This window comes from Aphelocoma coerulescens, chromosome 2 (genome assembly GCF_041296385.1).
Source record: "Aphelocoma coerulescens isolate FSJ_1873_10779 chromosome 2, UR_Acoe_1.0, whole genome shotgun sequence".
Classification (NCBI taxonomy): Eukaryota; Metazoa; Chordata; class Aves; order Passeriformes; family Corvidae; genus Aphelocoma; species Aphelocoma coerulescens.
Window position 1 is genome coordinate 31,234,763 of NC_091015.1, and position 16,103 is coordinate 31,250,865.

The 16,103-nt window shown below is 36.8% G+C and overlaps 2 protein-coding genes across 3 annotated transcripts in view; one reads left to right on the top strand and one right to left on the bottom strand.

The window, feature by feature from the left end:
• Positions 1–2,756, top strand: part of LOC138106402 (leucine-rich repeat-containing protein 72-like) — a 19,453-nt gene extending 16,697 nt beyond the window's left edge. The window contains exon 8 of the mRNA XM_069006954.1: positions 1,453–2,756. Coding sequence (XP_068863055.1) covers positions 1,453–1,570 — 118 coding nt within the window. The 3' untranslated portion in view covers positions 1,571–2,756. The remainder of the gene's footprint in view (positions 1–1,452) is intronic.
• LOC138106400 (ankyrin repeat and MYND domain-containing protein 2) overlaps positions 2,532–16,103 on the bottom strand; it is a 26,489-nt gene continuing 12,917 nt past the window's right edge. For both annotated transcript variants that reach the window (XM_069006950.1, XM_069006951.1), the window contains exons 3-10: positions 15,387–15,525; positions 13,492–13,590; positions 11,261–11,421; positions 9,934–10,148; positions 8,669–8,804; positions 6,806–6,934; positions 6,258–6,399; positions 2,532–4,038 (exon numbers count right to left, since the gene is read on the bottom strand). In XM_069006950.1, coding sequence (XP_068863051.1) covers positions 3,815–4,038; positions 6,258–6,399; positions 6,806–6,934; positions 8,669–8,804; positions 9,934–10,148; positions 11,261–11,421; positions 13,492–13,590; positions 15,387–15,525 — 1,245 coding nt within the window. In that variant the 3' untranslated portion in view covers positions 2,532–3,814. The remainder of the gene's footprint in view (positions 4,039–6,257; positions 6,400–6,805; positions 6,935–8,668; positions 8,805–9,933; positions 10,149–11,260; positions 11,422–13,491; positions 13,591–15,386; positions 15,526–16,103) is intronic.

Consider the following 16,103-nt stretch of genomic DNA (forward strand, 5'->3'; position numbering starts at 1 on the left):
TCCTTTTACATCTCTGAAGCATTTAATCTCCTCTTACCATGCTTAAAAAATACCCTAACTAGAGAAAATGTCCAGTAAAAATGAGCTTTTGAAACAGTTTCAGGTCTTTGTATTTAATATAGCTGCAACTCTACACTAGGTTTGATGTCTAAAATTTAGTATTGAAAGGTATTCCACATTTGGAAATTGGTACATAAAAATGCCATTTATTTGTAAGATCAAATACTGATCACTAGAAAAAGCATGCTCAAAGTATTAAGAGCATCAGAATAGCTGTTCTGTATTATGTCCCAGAAAACATTCTCCTGACTGGCTGTTCAAAAATACACTCTCTGGAAAATATTATGACTTGTAGAATGAAACTTTTTTAGTCTGTACATGATGTTATTTTTATTCTGTTCAGTTTCAAAATCATAGAAATAAATGTAAAACTTTTATTTCTGTGTCTGGATCGAGACAGGAGAAAGGTTGCATTTTAATGTGACATTTTAGATGCACACTTTGTAAGAATAAATCTACAAACTTTAGGTATCAGGCTTGGCTTTATTTTCTAGCTTTACACATGAAAAGATTTGAAAAATGCATTAAAGGAATTAATAAAACCCTACATGTGATATCTTTTAAAAGTACTCGGAACACAGATCTTTAAAATCAAGCTTATTTCTGTTGAAAAATTAATTCTTACCTGCCTTCAGTGGAGTTAGCTGTCCTCATTGATAGAATGGATGTGCAGCTGCCTCGAGTCTTACAGAAATGCTGAGGCTTTGCAAGGTGCCTTTTCGTGACAAAGAGCATTATACTTAGTGGAGATAGTCCTGTGGCTTATATGAGGTGTGTTACTACAGGGACATCTTTAAGAAAGAAGTTCTTACAAGATAGTTTTAATATTGTATCTGAGTTGGAAGGTTTTGGTTCCTTGTCAATCCTGCTTTGACACTGTGAGTCTGTTGCTTTTCTCTCCCAGACTGCAGCTGTGGCAGGATACATGAACACAAGCTCACAGGGATCTGGATTCAGAGCTTGGAGAATGGATATTTGCCTGAGGGCTAGTTAAGAGATCCACAGTGAAATACATGTGCATTTAAATTAATGGGTATAAAATCACTTGAATCACGTCCATTGAATCAGAGCATTAAAAGTACACAATTACAACTTTTGTGGGGGAAAACACTGAAAACAAAGAAACATTTTTAAGTCTACTATAAATGTATTTAAAATAATTTATAGCATGATCTTTTCAAATAGAATCCTATGACTCTGACCTATTCTCATTTTGTTTTGCTGTCTTAAATTTGGTAGAAGAAAACCTTCTGTAAATTTAAAATTTTTAAGTCCTCCCTCTTAGCGACATCATGACTGCTACTTTCACTTTCTACACAGCGTGTGTTGTAAATTAGTCCTGAAGTGGTTTGGAAATGTTCAGGTAATGGACTTGCTTTGTTCTTTTGGCAGAGTACCATTTGAGGACCCCAAAGATGCGGTTTTAGCACGGGCAATGACAAGATCTCTAATGGAATTTTCAGCTGTGGATTGGAACAAAGTAGCCACCTGCAAAGAAAGACGGCTTTAAAACAAAGCAGAGGAGCCCCTTGAGAAGCTGACAGTCCAGTTTAGATGAGAAAAAAACAATTTCCCTCTCTAGTGTTAACCCCGTAAGTAGGTTAACATCTCAATAAAACAAGTACACAACATGCCTCTAATTAAGTGAATTTCCAGAAAAAAATTGTTATTTTTTATACTACATATGTAGTATAGAGAGTGAAGAAATTAAGATAACAAATGATAAATAGTGGCAGTGTTATAAAAAACGTTGCTTGAAATGCAATTTACTGTAATTTTGTTATCAGAAAGTACTAAAATGCACACTGATTTTTAAGAAACTAAGGATAAATACTTTTATTTCTTATAATACATTTCCTCACGTATTTCTCCTTCCATTCCATCAAAGGCCTAAAGTCAATGATGCTTTCTAAACATATCAAAGCCCTTCTTTCAGGTTGTAGCTTGTCTTCCGAGTTCCTTCCTTCTCTCCTAAGTTAGCACAGAGCCACAGGACAGTCTACATTGGCAGGGATCTCTGGAGCTTACCCAGTCCAACCTTCCTGTTGAAAGCAGGTTGGAGATGAGGTTGTCTGGTGGCCTGTCAGGGAACCAAAGATTTCCAATGAGCAAGGCACCACCACTGGGAGAATGAAAGAAGGATTTGTGCTGGGGATTTTAGCACTCTTCCAAAACCCTGACTCTTTTGCCCTAAAGGGCTGGCATTTTCAGAGAACCCTTGAAGAGCAACACATCCCTGTGAGCCCCAAATGCTATGTGTGGAACAGGGAAGCAGCAGCACTTCTGCATTCCCAGAGCTCAGAGTGGAGGGTGACTACAGCATGACTGAGTACAGATCTGAGTTCCAAGCAGGCAACTCGCTTGCCAGCTGTCATCAAGTTAAACTTGTATACTCAAGCTACAGGAGGCCCTGCATGTCACATGAGAATGTCACCATGTTACAGACACAGGAAACAGAATTGCCACATAGCTCCTTTCTTTTAAAAAATTTCCCTTTATTCTTCACAATCTACTAATCCTTGAAATTAAAACACAGGTACATTCCCTGCACAGGTGCATTTATGTATCCTCACTCTTACGGTTTTCAGAATATTAAACAAAAACCTTCAACATATTAAACAGTAAAAAAATTAATAGCATTTTCCCTCTGTTTTGAGGACGGTCCTTGCTCCTTTAATTAGAAGAACACTGCCATGTTTAAAACACCAGTGATTCAGCCAACAATAAGACAGTCTCCAATTTTGCCATCCTTATGCAGCAAGTGGTATTTTCAGTTGTGGCATTCCCACTGACTTCATGAGACACAGAAATAAATCTGAATGAAAAGCAAAGTTGAGGGAAGCTATTTTCTAGATCTGGTATTTAGTTGAAAGCTGAAGTGAAATCCCAGTTGTATCAATGCACACATGAATTTTCTCATTTAATTCACTGTGACCAGTTCAGCATGAAAAATATTAAGCATTTTTATGTTTATGAAATAATTCATAAGCAACATCCCAATGTGCTCTAAGGCATCTTTACCTGAAAAATGATTTAGAATGCATTATTCTTGTCAGTCAAAATATTTTGAGTCATTCTGGTCTTCCCTTCATTAGACTTTGGAATATTTCTGACCAAACCAATAGTGAAATACACATTTCACCATCAGCTTGAGATACCTGAAACAGCAGTTTAGTTTTAGACACTATTGTTGTGCTCTCACTAGTCAAAAATATTTACAGTAATGTCATGAAAAGTTGAGAGTTCAGATGAGTATCTTCAGAAACTTAATTGCTACTGAATTCCTTCAGATAAAGCTTCATAAAGTGCTGAAAAAAAAAGCAATTTAACAGTTGGCCTTCCAGTGCTTTTAACTACAGGTCTATATATTTGCAGAAAAAAATATTTAAATTACAATTAAAACAAGTTTTAAGTTAGGAAAACATGAATAATCCAAACCAATGCTTTTCATTTTTCACTAAGTGGTTCATTAACCACAGATATTCAGAGTTTCACTAGGCTTATTGTTGGTATACATACAGATGGATCTATGCCACTCTAGTTTTTAGCAGATAATAAATACCTATCTTGACAATTTACAACAAAACCTGGAGTATTTATAGACAAAGTAGGCAATATTCTATCTCTTGATGAACAGAGACATTCTGTCTTTTAAAGGAAGTCTTGCATAAGCCATGCTTTAGAACTCAGACATGGTCAGCATAAAAAATTCTTTAGTACCCTTGAGAACTCTCAGTCCCTTCCTACCCTCTTCTTACTCCTCAGAATCTTGAATTTTTTGAAGATCAACGTCATCTAAGGCAGTCTCACTTTCCAGTGGACTTTCAGGTTGCAGGGCTAGTGCCTCCATCTCTTTGGTAAATTCAGGTTCTTCTGTTCCATCAGTAGGATGATTTGGATCCACTTCTTTTGTAGGATCTGGACCAGGATCTGACTGTTGTTCACTTGTAGAACTACCCTCTACTAGTTGCATTTCATCTAAACAAAAGAGAAATCACACAATTAATAAACACTGAACTCATTTGGAAGCAAACATTTTTATTACTGAAGAACAATAAACACTAGGATACTTTGCATCAATTACAGAAGTGATTAATGTAGTGAATCTTCATTGAAAAAACCCAAGATACTAAAGCTTTGTTTAAGTTGGTATAAAGTTACTGTGGAGCTATACACAGCTCTCATTTATATATCTTCCATTTTGCCAGACTTCTTTATAATAAAGAGAGAAGCAAAGTAGGACACAACAGTTATTTCAATGTTCAATTCAAATGCTTTATTGACACTGTTCTTATCATCAGCTTTTCAGAGAATGGCTGCAGGTCAGTTAAACACAGAGTACAGGTGGGGTTTGTTTTCAATCAAAAACCATGTACACGACTACATAGGAAGCATTTCTGCATAAAACAGACTGAAGAAATTATGTGCTTAAAAACAATGAACTTTGGTTGAAGTGAGCCATCCTAAAATTTATAACTTGACTGCCTGGAACAGAATCAGCTATTGCACCTTTACTCTTCAAGCAATGTTTTCTGAGAAAAAAAAAGTTATTTAACAACTTTTTTACCCTGATTCTACTAAGTAGGGCTTGCATGCTAGCAATTCTGAAAAGAAGGAGGGGAAAGCCTAATTGGGAGCAAAAGTAGTTAAATCTTGGTTTCTTGTTCTCTGTTGTGATTGATAGTCAGCCAAAAATTGTCACAGCTAGCCACAACTGCCAAAGCCCTGCCGAGGTCTTACTTGGCTGTGAGCTAACAGCCTTCAGCAAAGCCTGAAGTGTGGACTTCCTTGACACTCACCCTTGCACAGTGGAAACGCTTAAACCCTTGGGTTTGCATGTAGTTGCAGCTGCTGCATTTATTTTTTTTTTAATTACTAATTTCCTGATTTGCAGGGGGTATTACAGGATTTGCAGGGGGTATTACTAACTTTCTGAAACAAAACTGCTGTTGATATGAAATGCTCGGATACAACACCATTCACAAGGTGACCTGAAGCCCAGATGACTTCAGTGTCTTGCTAACAGTGCATAATCTGATAAGGTCTAGAGGGTGCTGGCCATGTACCTGAAAAAGTCAATGAAGATGAACATGTAGATAATGGAGTAGAAATGTAACAAAAAATGTTAGCTTCCCTTTTTAGGTAAGGAGGGAGAAGAGTCATCTACCAGGATTCTGCCTCTCCCTCTGAAAAGGACAGCACCTGGCCATTGACTCCTTCAGTAAATATCAGCCTGCAAGGGCAGGTGTTTGGCACCAGTGTGAGGCATCACTGCTCACAGCTCATTTAGTTTTGTTGTATTGGTATGCAATACCAGGGATTTCTAATATCTTTGCCTTCAACTTCCACAGTCATCCTAATCCCATGCAACAGCAGCTCTTGTAACAGGATCAACATAGGAAACTGCTGAAAAATTCAATTATTACTAATTTATTACTGATTTATATCCTGTTATTTTGAGTACAGCTCTAATGAACGACATTACCATTGTAAGGCAACCATGATTTGTGCAGTGCACTTCTACAATCCTTAAAACAAAGGAAGGGAAATCCAGTAAGTTGTGAAAGTGAAAAAGTGATTTCATCCCCAACTTTCCCATTATTTCACTTGGAGAAACATTGCATTAGAGTAAGTTAAGGGAAGGGGTGATACAGTGTTTTTTCTGTTACTACATTTTAATTACTTGTTTCTTGAAGGGAGAAAACCAGCATGAGCAGTTTAAAGACTACTGCTTGCTTTCCTGACATTCGAAGCACACAACACAATTAACTTGATACTGTGATTATGAAGAGAAAGTATTATGGGACACTTAACACCTACATTAACCTTTACAACTACAAGGAGCAGGCTGCTTGCTTATTATCCAACTTCTCCTAACAGCTCCAACAAAATGTAGAGCAGCATGAAACTTCGGCATGAACTTGATTAAAGATCTGAATTTTGAAACAGTGTAATGTAAATCAGAATGCTTTCATTGTAGAAATGTGCGTTACTGTAGCATTAAAAACCATGTTTGGAAAATATGTGGCATTTTTAAATTGAAAGGCCAGAATGCCAACAAACTCAGCTTTGCTGTTACGTTTCATCGAAGATTTTTCTCCCAACCTCAGCTGTTACAGTTTTAAGACCTGTTAAATTGCTCCTTGTGATGAAGTTAACACAGCATTAGTTTCAGCAAGGGAAAAACAGATCCTAACCTTTCTTTTGCTTCTTTTCTTGTTTCCTTTTCTCTTTGGCAGCTTCTAGTTCTTGTTTCTCATGAATTTCCTTCAGGGTCTTGCAGACTTTCTTGTGGGTAAACCAGTGTATTTTCTGGCAGTTCTGGTCACAGTACATCACCTGAAAGTTAGCAGAGTTATCAATTCATTTTCATGTACTAAAAAAATAGAACATTTCCTTGCATTTCTTAATGCACCAAGTTAAATGTCTATGTATAGCATTTAATGGTATTTTTAAGCAATTTGCAAGGTCATATGGAGTGATTCTAACCTATATAAGAATCTATAAAGAGCAGTTTTTTATTAATTCTAAACATACAGAAATTTTACTCCTTCTCCATTCTTAGGCATACACACTTTGATTTCCAAGTACTCCTACTTGTGAATTTCAGGCATCTTTCCCAGAAGTAGATAGCTTAAATGTTTTCAGGGCAGGCATGCATGCCATTCCTCCTAAGTCTACACAGTAAACAGGGAAGCATTCAAAATCCTCAGCACCTCAGTGGCACTATTTTTCTGATTCTTACCATCTTACATACTGAACATCTTTTGTCTGCTCCCTTTCCCCCACAAGTTGTACAGAATTCAGCATCCACAAAACCCACTTGGCCGGTAATCGCTTGTGTAAGTACAGAAAAAGCTGTGGGGTCAGAGCCCTGAAAGACAAGAGGTGGTGATGAGATTAAAACCCAGCACTGTGGCAGAGAGGGACACGCAAGGGAAGACCAGAAGCAATTAACACAAGCGTCAGCCTCACTGAAGCTGTTGCAGCAGCAAGAACATAAAACCAAATCACAGAACTTAACTAACGTGCACAACTTAACATTTATATCTTTAGATAAACTTTTATTTAAGAAGTTAAGTCCTAAGCTTCTGTAGAATTTCTTCTGTAAGTTATTACTAAACTCCATGTTCTTTACATCTGTAGATCCTATGCAGCAGATTTTTGCAGCTCAGTCTCTGTGCTGGCATACACAAAAATGTTTCATATGTCACTGTTGTGCTCAGTGCATGCAGATGCTACAGACCAGATCATCAGAACTTGAAATTTTCAATTATTTGCATATTACTATTTAGATGTTATTTGCAGCATCCTTCCCATGCGATGCAAGCAGTAAGGTTTAGGTAACCATACATTAAAACTATTCTTTTGGGCAATGATGTAAAAGAAAAAAATGCCAAGCTGTTCTGGATGTAAGTAATTCCTTAAACTGTTAGACTACCATGGAATATATACAATCATAACTACTACGACAACACTGAGATGCCCAGACTAAATCCAAACAATTGTGCAATGACAAAGGTCAAAGGCTTCCAGATCAATAAAAATCATAGCATCTCCTCCCTTCTAGTTCTGCACAATGGACAGAATCCAATGGAATAACTGTCACTTCTTTAAAGGCAGGAAAGACTGCAAGCTCTCCTAAGAAAAAAGCAACAGGAAGGAAAATGTTTACTCTAAAGCAAGTTGTAATGCATCACAATGGCTTGTTTTCACACTGTGTTTATCTTCCTGGCTTAGACAAACAGTAGAGGCTGCACTAAGCCTCAGGGCATTTTAGCAGACCTGGAGCCACTTAAGACAGAGGCTATTTTTAATTGACTCAGAATAATCCAAACACGTCACAAGATTGTTCCACTTCCCCAGTGTTTGTGCGTACAACATCTCACTCTAAGAGACCAGAGAGAACATGCTTAAAAAAGAACAGCAACTCTCGTGAAAAATTTATTATGAAGCAATAAACAGTCCTAAAATGAAGAGTGTGTTAGCAAAGACATAAGAGGATAACTGAGGTTAGATTTGTAACCTGTAATTTTGATTTCCTAATTTAGGTATACATTTTGCTGTACACTGCATCATCTTGCCTCTCTCTCTCTCTGTGATAAAAGGAACCTCATAGAATGTTTTTCCTTTTTCTACCATCATGTATCACCAACTTTTTGTGTACAATAGAACAAATGAATGCATTAATTCTAGGAAATTACTCAGTCTTAAACTGAATTTAGACATTGTGAAAACACTGCAAATTAAGCTTCATTTTTGTCTGAATCTACCATTTCAAAAAGTGAACTGGCATAGAAAAACTGAACAGACATCCCAGAGGAGGAAAGGAAAGCTCAGAGACAAGAAAAAAACTGCTTCAGTTTTCTTTAAAAGCTGAGGTGTTTAAGCATTTGTTATGAGCACATGAAAAAAATACTACTTGAAGTATTTTAGAGCATTTTCCTGCAGTATGTAAAATCTAGCTCCAGTTAGCCAGAGAGTTCAGGGACATCAAAAACCTTTGCTTAATGTAATATGCTGCAGAAGCTGAGGACAGAAAGATGGCTCAATCTGAATTTATTATGCAAGTTACTTAGAAAGGATTTTCTTGACAGGAAAAACTTACTATTTCAACAGGAGCAATACTTCTCACAAGCTGCTGGAGCAATGTAGCTTCACAGTAAGGAAACTTCCGGATACTTTCTCTAATTAGCTTCTCTTGATACACAGGGAAACCATCTTTATCTCTCCCTTTCAAGAGACTAAATTTTTTAAAACACATGTAAAATAAGAAATCACATAGTAAATATTAAAGAACAAACACATACAGCATGCTGTACTCTGTCTTCTTTCAGACTATAGGGAAGAATTCATAATAATTTGGCAACTTCGTATGTCAAGGTGTGTTTAAAATGCAAATGAAAGCATTTTTATTCTAATGCACAATCATTATGAAATTCACAATAAATAAATGTATGCTCTGAAACCATGACTTACTAATTCTACCACAGAGAAAAATAATCATCTATAGGTGGACTATCTACTGTCTACATCTAACTAAAATATCAAAATGCTTTGTTTAAAAATTATCACTGTAACAATAAACACTGATAAATGAACAATACCTTAATATACAAATTCCATTTATTATGTTTAATAACATGTTATAGTCCTTATACTCTTTGGCTGCTATTTTTTTATATGGATCACTGACAAACTATTTCATTTCACTATGTGAAAGCTGACTTCATAATTTATTTTCAGTCTCACAGAAGATTTCAGTAAAAATCCACAGAGGCCTACAGGGAATGTGATCCTTCTAAAAGCCAGGTACTTACTTTGATATTTAAGATCAGGCAGCTGGGTTTGTTACTCAGTAGATTCTGAATACCTGTCTAAGAGATTTAAGAGTCTAAGACTCACCCAGAGTCTGTGGGATTTGCAGTTCTCACTTGCTTAAGTGTTTTTGAAACAAATCTCAACCTGTATGACTGCTGGAGAGCAAAATGGCACAAGAAGTGTTCCCATATGAACCATTTTGACATGGAGAAATTCTTTTTTCAAGCCTATCACTCCCCTTTTTTTCCATCACACACTGCTGTCTGCTGCTTCACAGGGTGTATGTGAATGCCAAGTTCTCACCAGTTCCAGCAGAGAGCTGAAATTCTAGGAGTGTTTCCTTTGTGCCCAGGAAAGAACAGTGTCACTTCAGACACAGAGAAAAGGGAGTCAGTGCCATCCTGAAGTAAATGCAGCTGGGATTATTTAACAATTTATTTGTCATAGCCTTTATCCAAGGCAATCCAATTTATTCCTGCAGTTGTCTTTTCCCTGGTACCTGTAACACTAGGGCATACATGTGCTTTCAGACCTCTCTGTAGAAATACACACCTTTTGATAAACCCATCTAGTTTATCCTCTCGCTCTTTTAAAAATGTAATGCATTTCTGGAAGATGCAACTGATATAGTGCATTTTCATAGCAAGAACTTCATTCATGTCTTTCTGCTTCATGCATTTCTCACAAATGAGATCCAGAACCCTGTAACATTTCTGCAGTGCTTCTACTTCGGCCAACAGAGGGTTCTCTTTCACCAGCAACACGATCTAGAAGATTGAAGAAAATGTAATCCAGTTAAGACTTCTGCATAAGCATTAAAGCTTATATAGCTCATTGTAGCTAAATTTCAGTGGAGATTCTAATAATCTTCTACTTCCTTCTTATGTAGTCTTCCCTTTCTTTTTCTAGTCATTATTTAGCATTATTATTCAGTATACTATAATTCACAGTTCCCATACAAGAAAATATTTTAAATTAAGACTGGTATTAAAAATAGTAAGTTTGCTTGGTTGGGTTTTTTTTTAGAATAAGAACCTGAAGAATCAAAAACACTTCTAAAGAAAATTACAGAAACTACCATACACTATCCTAAAATCTCTTTCCTTTTGAACACCTAAAATAAACTGGACTTGTACGATTTAAGCAGTTTCACAGAACACATCAACCTCACATAATCCTGGAGTACTTTGTGAAATGAAATGTTCTAAGAGGAAACTCTATGCTCTACTCACTCAATTAGCCACTGGTGCACTACTGTCTGTGTACACTGCAGATACCTGGCTGGAAACTGTTGACAAATTCTGGACTTTGACTGGCAAGCCCAAGGAATTTGTATTTGAATTTAGGTGTATTCATTTCTCTGAACTATGCTAGAGGAGCAAACCATAAAAGACATTATTGTCAGCAATATCCTGGGAAGTAAAAATAAACATTCTCTTGCACATACTTTCAGAAACAGCAGCAGTGCTAGATGTTACTGTGGCAAACCAGTGATGAAGGTAGGAAGATACATGCTGAGAAAAGCATTGAGAGAACAATGAGATTTTGTTAAGATAGGAAATTGTTCTGTGTTTCCACTTCAAGAGGGGCTGGGAAATAAAGCCAAAAAGACAGCTATTTATGGTTACTGATATAAGAAGTAAGAATCTCTCCACTTAAAGGTGTTAGCTCAAGATTCTGGTGTATACGAACACTGAAATAACTTAATTTTTTAATCACATCTAAATGTTGAGCCTGATTCTTCCTCATTTTTAGAAGTAGCTGAATTAGTAAATAATGCTTTTGATTTTGGTTGAACTTGCAGAAGAGCTGAATGCTTCTTGACACAAAGAAACAGCTCCCATGCCAACAAACACATACAATTTACACACTACTCCACCTTAACAGGATGCATGTTGGTAGTAGTAATAATTTTATGCAGAGGCCCAGCTAATTTGACTGGCAGTTTTGGTTCTTTGTCTAAGCCTTGTGGTTTAGTATAGTAGTCCAGCCTTTCACGTGGAAAGAAGTTGTTGATGACAGTCACACAGTCATGTTGACCTAAAAGCACAGAAGAAAAAAATCACCAGTGAAATAATAACCAAAAAAAAAGCCTAAACCCAAATCTAATATAGGCAATACAAGTGAGAATTACCCACATGCAAAGGAGCTTTGCATGACATACTTTGCACTGCAAACAGGTAACTCTTGTCATTCTCTTGTGAGTAGCTTTAGTAAGTGTTATTAACTTACTGACTCCCAGCAGGGAATGCCCTCATGAAAACTCATTTTGAATATTCTGTCCCCTTCCTGCATCCTCTTTCCCTGGTAAGCCACAACTAAGAGAATAACTATTTCTCCCCCAAGTTATACTATACTAGTAGTCTCATACTGGTGTTACAATTTTTCAAGGTAAGATTTTTCCACTTTGTACTTCTAAAATTAATGACATTTGCATTGAGACTCTGAAGTTGTCAGATTTGAAGCAGATATTAGTATATTGACCTAAGGTGGGAGAAGTTATAAGAACCGAACATGCTTAAAGTTTACCAAAAATAAAAGGGCTATGATGAAAGTAACAAGATGAGAAAAGTTACACCCTCTTCTTGTTTTCCACATCTGACAATATAATGGATTACTTGACTAAAGGGAAAGTAAAACTTATCTTCTCTAGTTCAAGACCACATTCTTTAAATTGATTGATTTGTCTTGGCATTAATCCTATAATCAGAAGAAGACACAGCCAACCAAATTCCAGCATTTAAAATCCTCCACTGTTTTAGAAGAGACAGTTCTGAGCTAATAGAGCACAGTGTAAGACAAATGACAGGGGAAGAAGTATCCTCACTTCCCACACACAGGCAGATGAATTAATGTTGATTGGATGAAGAATAAAAAAAGAACAGGAATAGATTCCAATGTTCAAACTTTTACAGAGTAGTGTATCTCAGTATGCCTGAAAATATTTATGCTACCTTGGTGATGTGATGAGATTTTAAACAAGAATTCTCAAAAATTATGTTGGAGATAATATTCCCCATTCACTTAACTCCACACAGCATCACATTGGAAAAGACTCTCCAAATCCAAAGGATAATTCATAGGAATAGACTTCTCTGATACATAAGTCAATAGTTGAGGTTTTGCTGCTCAAACCTCAAGTGAGCAATGTCAACCTTTTCTTCTATAAAACAGCAGAATGAGATAAAATGGAAATTGAAACTTAGCACTAAATCACTATTCAAGGAAGTAAATCTAAATGGCAAGGTAGGCTTGAATCCAGAACACCTAAAGGACTTCAAAGGGAGTTCTCAGGCATTTAAACACCATGAGAGGGTTGTGTTTGAAAGGAACTACAGGTCCACATTTTTGGTTTTTGGGAAGCAATAGCTGTGCCACTGAAAATGACTCCACTTAACCTCATAATGTTTTATCAATTCTCCTAGCTAGAAATAGAGAAAAAGTGGAACATTAATCCAGGAACCTAGTACTGCCAAGGTGGGCAAAAAATTTAAGAAGGGCTTATAAAAACAAACAAAAAGACAAGAAAAAGAAACACAACAACAGCAAAAAAGCCTGTTGCATGTTTTGCCAGGGATAACTCCACATGCTGGAATGACAAATCTCTATCTTACTCTAGTGAAGTTCAGGTCAGTAAGTAGTGACTACCTCAGAACAGGTTCCAAGACTTCTCCCTCTCCCAAAAGCAGGGAGGAAGAGTGGGTGGTGGCTCACTGCCAGCACACAGCTGCAAAGCTCAGCTGAGTTCCTGCCTCCTGGCACTACAGTTGTTCTTTCCCACAAAGGAAGCTCCAATCAGCACTTGGTGCTGCACTTCGGACACCTCCAATGTAACCAACTTCCTCTATTTTCAAAGTGGTGACATTGCAAAAACTTATACACATCAACAGCAGCACCTGTTCTCACAGGTAAGATCATCTGTGGTTTTAGGAAATCAAACATGGGAATAGAACACAAATTGACACTTACATGAGGAGATGTGGAAAACAAAGCTCAGCAATGTGTCAGTTCAGAACAAGTCATTAAATAATGTTTCTCCAACAAAAAGCATCAGAATCTAAAACTTTACTTTTTTAGGAGTTTAGGAAATGATAATAATTTTCATCTTACCCACAAAAGCAGCCATCTGAGCTGCTGTCCTTCCCACAGAGTTGACAACATCAGTTTCTGCTCCAGCCTCTAACATCATCCAGGTGATTTCTTTATTTCCTGAATTTGGAGGAAAGATTTGGGGAATGAGCAAGGACAAATCAGAACTTGTAATTCTCTATGTTTCAGAAAAAGATGTACTGAATTTCTTAAAAACCAGGAACAACACTGAGGAAAATCAATGTTCTTAATGTTGTTATTTTAAGAATGGATTAAGAGAAAGGCACATGTTTATTTAGAGTTCCAGAGGATGTAACTCTGCTCTCTGTAATGCACACTCAGCTTCCCATGGAGATTATGGGAGTCATACTCATGTAGCTACACTAGAGCCTGGTCCCTCTGGACAGCAGTATAGAAGGAAATTCTACTCATCTAGTTTGACAGTTCAACTATATTTGCTATTCTAAGAAAAACACGTTCAGGACTATGATGTAGCAGGAACACAGTGAACAGAACAGATTGTTCCTTTCTCCACAGTGGGAACTGGGTGTTCAGACTGGGCTACATACCAAGTAAAATGAAGCTAAAATTTGATGGGAAGATTAGATGACTTAATTGGTGCCCTTCAGAGACTAAAAAAGGACACTTGTCACCACTCCTGCTGGTTCTGCTTTCAAAGGTATTATTACTTTATCAGTTTTTGTGCAGATGCTAAGTACAGAAAAGTGAATACAAAAAGGGGATGGTGGATGAAAATTAATGTTTAAAAACAAAGTCACTGCATCAGTAGTGCTCACGTACCTTTTGCACTCACAGATAAGACACTAAAGTCAACATTCAGAAGCATTCACACCCAGGATGACAGGTTAAAAGCTCAGCTGTGAGAAAATGGTAAAAATCCAGCATTTTCCATAAAGCAGCAGTCATTTGAAAGCCTCTAAGAGTTTGTTATCATCTATCTGCTGCAGCTGTGATATTGCTCAATACCACAGGATACTGAAATTTCCCTAATCTTTTTACCTAAGTTTTACCTGAAAAACAATCTGATGCTCTAGTTGAGGTTCATATACACACATAAGCCTTTTTTATATACTTATGATGAAAGAAGGCAGTTTAAACTCTACCTTCTAAGAAACCTGACTTCCCTAGAATCTCATTTTTGGGAAGACATAAGTGGCCTAGTAAAGAAGATACTTAAAATAACCTAATATTCCCAAATATCATCTTTTCCCCAGAAGGAACAATATTTTAATGTAGTGTCTTTTTTTCACTCAAGGAAATTACTGTTCCTGCCATCAGGGAAAAAGAATGGCAAGAGGAAAGCTGTAAACCACCACTTGAGACAGGAGAAGATACATACAGCTATAAGCGCTCTGATTAAGAGTGAAAATTAATGTAGGAAAACATGTTTTTAACACTTACTAAATACATTTTTTAAAGTCCACAAGATAGTTGGGAAAATAGCGTAGGAGAAAGACAAAATTTGAAAAGTACTGGATTGAGAGGTCTCAAATATTACTAAAAGCTACTGATTTGCAGTACTAAAAAGGCAGTCTGGTGCAGCATAATTTTCAGTGTAACACAGTCTGAGTAAATAGAATGTACCCCATTGCACAAGAAAACTGTCCCAGGAAAGTGAATGTTGAGATCTCTAACAAACAGGACGAAGTAGGTACAGGACAAGCAGCCTGAAAATGCTGAACAAAATCAATTTTTATATGAGCCTGAACAGTAGCTCTCCTCTTCCACTGCCCACAGGATTCTACTGGTCATGATGTAGTTGCACGGTTCATATAAATACCAGCAAACCTGAATAATAAAAGCATGTCAATACTTCCTTTTAAAATATTAATTTATGGCACATTGTACCCATTGATGTCATAAAAATCAATGATCTGAGTTTAGTAGGAAGTTACCTGAAAGTCCAGCAAACATCAAGGCAGTGTATCCATGCTCATGTTCATTGCAGTTTACATCAGCTCCATGTCTCAAGAGCAACCTGCACATGTCCACCTTCCCCTTGTAAGCTGCGTGCATCAGAGGGGTCATGCCATGCTACCAAAAGAAAGGAGAAGCAAGTAGAATGTTACATCTCTTGATCTTCATACCACTGATCATTTTTACTTGGCCATAAACATTCAATATAACTACTAAAGCCTCATGTAATATCTTATTTACAAAACACCTCACAAAATTGTTGTGAAAAAATATGGTTACTAACATGCAGCAGATTCCTATTTCCAAGTCACTTTTCTGATTATGCTGTGCTATCGATTTGAAAACAGAGCAATGTATGAAAAACATTCACAGCCAATTTATCATTGTCCTTTTCCATAAGACATTAGTGTTAAAGACAACTAATGTTTCTGCTAGTTGGAAAAGCTTCATTTCAAAAACTTCTTAGCTTCCTATGTTAGTCTTTTCTCCCCTGCTGTAGCTTATATGATAAGAAGCAACAAAATTAGAAATAGGCTGTTGTTTTAAACATTACAAAGATTTGCAGTCTCTGAAACCCATCTTGCTCATTTTTAGTCATGATTACTGGTAACTTTGCCATCCACCTCTCTCCCACTTCTCCACTCTTTTGGCACTGTGTCCATGATCAGCCAGAGCTCTGAAAGCCCTTGTGAAGA